Raw genomic sequence first — 4,827 nt, forward strand, 5'->3', positions numbered from 1 at the left:
CATTTTTCTTCTCAACAACAACTCATTTCAATCACTTCTCTGATATTTCAGTCCATGGAACAACACACAGCTAAGAGAAGACAGGGTCATCAATGGTAGGATGTAGGAGAGAGAGGGTACTGAGATACATCAATATTTTCAAGCTATATTATTAACAAACATGATATTTTAAGTAGAATGAATGACATTCAAATAACATGTTGATATACATATGTCAGTTTGCTCTAGTATATATGTCTTTGCGTAGATTTGTCTCTTTTGTTATATGTCTGTCTGTGTCTATGTCTGGGAGTTTTTGTGTTTGCTTAAGAGAGGCTCATTTTCTCATACTATGTTAATAGTTTGTATTACAGCAGTTAACAAAGAATAAGAATATACCCCTCAAATAGAAGATAATAATAAATAATCTGTGACTTTACCATGAATGAATTCCCTTTGCAAATGCTGTTTTCCCAGTGACTTCCTTCTCCAGAGTCTCATGGAAAAAGAGAAACCCAAGGAGTAAGAGAGTATGGATTATGGACACTAACTCTCCACGGGAGTTTGAATGAAATTGGCCCACATAATATCAAAGGGAGTTTCACTTTTAAGATGTGTGGCATTTCTGGAGTGGTCATGACCTGACTGGAGGAAATGTGTCACTGTGGAGGGTAGGCTTTGAGGTTTTCTATGCTCAGGATGCTGCTCAGTGTGTCAGTTGACTTTTTGTTCCTTGGAAGATATTGGACTCTCAGCTGTTCCTACAGGATGATGACTTCCTGCACACTACCATTCTTCCGGTCATGATGAGAATGGTCTGAACTTCTGGAGCTGCAGAAAAGCCTCCTAAATGATATGTTTTCCTTATAACAGTTGTGGTCATGGTTTCTATTCACAGAAATAGAAAGCTGACTTAAACAATATCTCTGAAATAACTAAGGACAAAAAAAATTTGAATAGTGAATTTATACCTAGTTCCCTAATATAGTATAAGAAATGTGCATTTATTTCTGAGGTACTCCTTCCCTTATTATTGTAAACACAATGAAAATATAAAACAAACCAAAGAGAAAACATAAAACATATTAAGCATAATGTCTGAAAAAAATTCTTTATATAACCCTGAAGCATTCAAAAGTACAGGCAACATTAAACTCATACTGTACATGATGATCAATGCTTTCACAGGATAGCTGTCTCCTAAAAGTAAAGAGCAAGTTTTACCACAGCAACTCACAGTAAAAAGTGAAAAGAAATAATGGACACAAATTGTGACATCTCTAATGCCAAGTTAGACAGACATTTCCTGAGTCTTGAATGAAGAGGTTAGTTCCAGCTCTGAAATTCTCTTCCCCGGTTATTTGCTTTAACAAGACACAGGAAAAGACACTAGAAACTCATGTTATCTATGCCTTGATTATAATTCAAGTCACAAGGTTCCCCATGTTCATATCTGCCTTCATATCTGACACTTCTTGTCATCACTTAATGTTCTCTGTCTTGTTATTACTTCAGTGAACATAACCTTCAAACCTGGCTGCATGCTATTGCTTTTTATGGAGTGTTATGAGAAGTAACAATCATATTTAGGAACCTGTGATTGGCTACAAGCTGAGGAGAGTGACAAATATAGATATAAAATACATGGATAGACTGAAATAAATCAATAAGAATGAAACCATTATCCAAGTAGAATGTTCCTAAGTGAGAAGGTGAAATCTGAGGCTAATAAGATGGGACCAAAATCAATCCCACAGATTTTCTTACAGATAAACATGTGAAATCACATGTATGAAATGTGTGTGAGCTGCTTCCTCACAAGTTATTTCCTGAGAAGTTATAAGAATGAGACAACTCCATAGACACCAAGAGAAATAATTTTAAGTAGTTCCTTACACAGGATTTCTGATCACCAAAAGTACCAATATCATTTAAATTACAGAGATACATAAATCCATATAGAACTTGGTCTCCTCCTCTGCCTAAACTGAATGAATGTGGACCTAGTTAGTGTAAAAATTTCCATGTTTTTCCTCTAAGGCCTATAGAGTATGACTCTTAATATTTCTTATTTCTCTGGAATTAGAACTCCAGAGAGCATCACGGAAATGTTCCTGAGGCTCAATATTGAGAATCTCTAAGACACACAAAGCAAATCTCAGTTTCCTGGAGGAGAAATTGGAAACATTGCCTGTGCTTCCTCTTATGCTCTCTGGAACCTCCCCCAATGCAAAGCAGTCCTCAAGCTCAGGCTGAAATCCAAGGCCAAGCTGAGAGGCCACATCTCCTTCTGACTAGAGCCCCCAACACAGCATGGCTGACCTGGTGCTGCTCCTCTGCCTGGTAACATTTCCAAGCTGTAAGTACTTCAGGGTTTCAGGAAAGGGACCCAGGTTGTTCATATATGGGTTATATGACTGATGGTGATGTTGCTTGTTCCTAGGTGCCCTGTCCCAGACACAGCTAAAGGAGTCAGGACCTGGCCTGGTGCAGCCATTACAGACACTGTCGCTCACCTGCACTGTCTCTGGATTTTCATTAACCAGCAATAGAGTAAGCTGGATCCGCCAGTCTCCAGGAAATGGTCTGGTGTGGATGGGAGTAATATGGACTGATGGAAGCACAAGTTATAATTCAGCTCTCCAGTCCCGAATCACCATGACCAGGGACACCTCCAAGAGCCAAGTTTTCTTAAAACTGAACAGTCTGCAAACTGAGGACACAGCCATGTATTACTGTGCCAGAAACACAGTGAGAGAACTCCAGTGTGAACCTGTACAAAAACCTCTATATGGAGACCCTCACGACCAGCAGGGGGCGATGGGGACCAACAGGGTCTCCCTAGACCACTATGAATTTGCTTAATAAGATAAGAAGTTCTAGAGTATGCTTCATGAGAATATACTTTAATATTAGAATCTGTGCTACATACTTCCTATTTGTTATAAGTACTATAACAAATAGCTTTTTCCTCAAGCCCTGTAAGCTAACAATCTGCTTCTTGTTATTAGACAGAATTACATATAACTTTGTATGTTTTACTTACGTACATACATACATACATATTCACACATTTTCTTAATATATTTTAAAGGAGTAAGCAGTTATGACTCTTGTTGGATGTTAAGTTCAGTTATAAGCTAAAGAACTTTAAAAGAGCTGTAATTTGTCCTCTTTGTTTTTGCACCTGTGATAGAGAAACCACAGCTTTCCTAATTTAAAGTAATTTTCTCACAACACTCTGGAAACTGAAATATCCATAGTTTCCTTCTACACCAAGAAGGTCCCATAAAAGAATAGAATTGATTATTACTTTTGACAGATTCCATTTTATGCAATTGCATCTTGGTAAAAATTAGCTTTCCCATCAGACTTACAAGCAGTGGTTTCTCAGGCAAAACAAATAGATATTTTGGGGGGGTCTGTCTAACTTTAAAACTGACTTTATTCATAATTGAAAACAAGATGTGTTCTTATTAACTTTGGTCAACTTCCATATAACTTCTTATTTGGGATAATCCTTCCCAAATAACTGATTAATCTTCTCACTCTACACTTTCTAAACTATGATCAGACTTCCCTATTTACTAGTCCTAAAATGAGCTTCTTAAGTTCCACAGATTAAGTGGTCATTTTATCCTCTTGATGCCTGGCTGTTATGATACAAGGCCCTCCATGTTCATGCAGATTGGTTTGACATTTCAACTGTTGAGAACTGAGCTGCAGCAAACATAAAAGTGAAGGTTGCCACTGCTCATCTGCACATTCGGGAAGCAACTCAGAGGTTCACAGAGCATATTGTTCTTGCAGGGAAACAGTTTCAATTTCTGGCACCAACAATGGTTAACTCATACCTACCTGTAAGTCTGGAGAACCCATGGTCTCTATTTGTCCCCATGCACAGTACACTACTCACACAGAAACATACACACATAATTAAAAACAAAATATTTCATTTTCTCCTCCACTGTTGAGAGTTAACCCAATGTTTATATGGGTGCTCCATAGTTTATGTGAAACTTTGATACATACAGAAAATTTCAAAAAAGTAAATGGTTAGGACATTTAACTTCTAACCTTTTGTCTCATCCAAGAGATCAGTCTCATTTTTCTTCTCAAATATAACTCATTTCTATCTCTTGTCTGAAATTTGAGTCTAAGGATAGCACATAGGTCTAATTCCCTTGTGAATAGACATTTTACTGCATGCCAACATCTCTTTTGGTTCTTCAATCTTGGCCAATGCATGTGGGCACAGTAGGTTGCATAGAACCAGCTTCTTTGATCAACATAAAAATGAAAATTAAAGCCAAAAGGATAAGTTGCTTGTAACCAATAATTCAAGACCCATTCACTAAAAGAAAGAAAGACATCACAGTGTTATGGGGATGGAGAGAAATGAGCCCTGTGCCTTGTAAAAGGGTACATGGTTCTGTTATGTTATTATAAAGAAGTTTGGTGAACCACAACAATTTTACATACAAGAACACATGTCCAACATTCTCACTTCTATGTGAGGATCTGAAGAAAATGATATTTTCAATTAAAATATATTATTGCATTTCAATGATTATTTCCATATTCCACTGTTCTACTGTCTCTCACTGCTGGACTCTCTATAAGTGAAGCCTGAGGTGTCAAATCTCACAGAGATGCCCACAATTAATTGCAATTGTAGGTATCACATCACTTTTCATTTAATTGTTTTCAGTATGGCAGTTGTCCATAAATAAAAGTGAGAACAGCAGTTACATTGATTATATTTCTGTAAATTAATTTATTGAGTTAATGTGGCCATATAATAATTTGTGCATTCAAATATCAACATCCTGCAGTTTTCAAGTGAAT

At 37.0% G+C, this 4,827-nt stretch overlaps 1 gene segment (V, D, J or C); it reads left to right on the plus strand.

The window, feature by feature from the left end:
- Window positions 1-2,292: 2,292 nt before the first annotated feature.
- Window positions 2,293-2,844, plus strand: LOC130882901 (Ig heavy chain V region PJ14-like). The segment is given in 2 exon segments: window positions 2,293-2,338; window positions 2,423-2,844. Coding segments are annotated over 2 exon segments (468 nt in total).
- The last annotated feature ends 1,983 nt before the right edge of the window (window positions 2,845-4,827 follow it).

The sequence above is a fragment of the Chionomys nivalis genome, chromosome 10, assembly GCF_950005125.1.
Source record: "Chionomys nivalis chromosome 10, mChiNiv1.1, whole genome shotgun sequence".
Classification (NCBI taxonomy): domain Eukaryota; kingdom Metazoa; phylum Chordata; class Mammalia; order Rodentia; family Cricetidae; genus Chionomys; species Chionomys nivalis.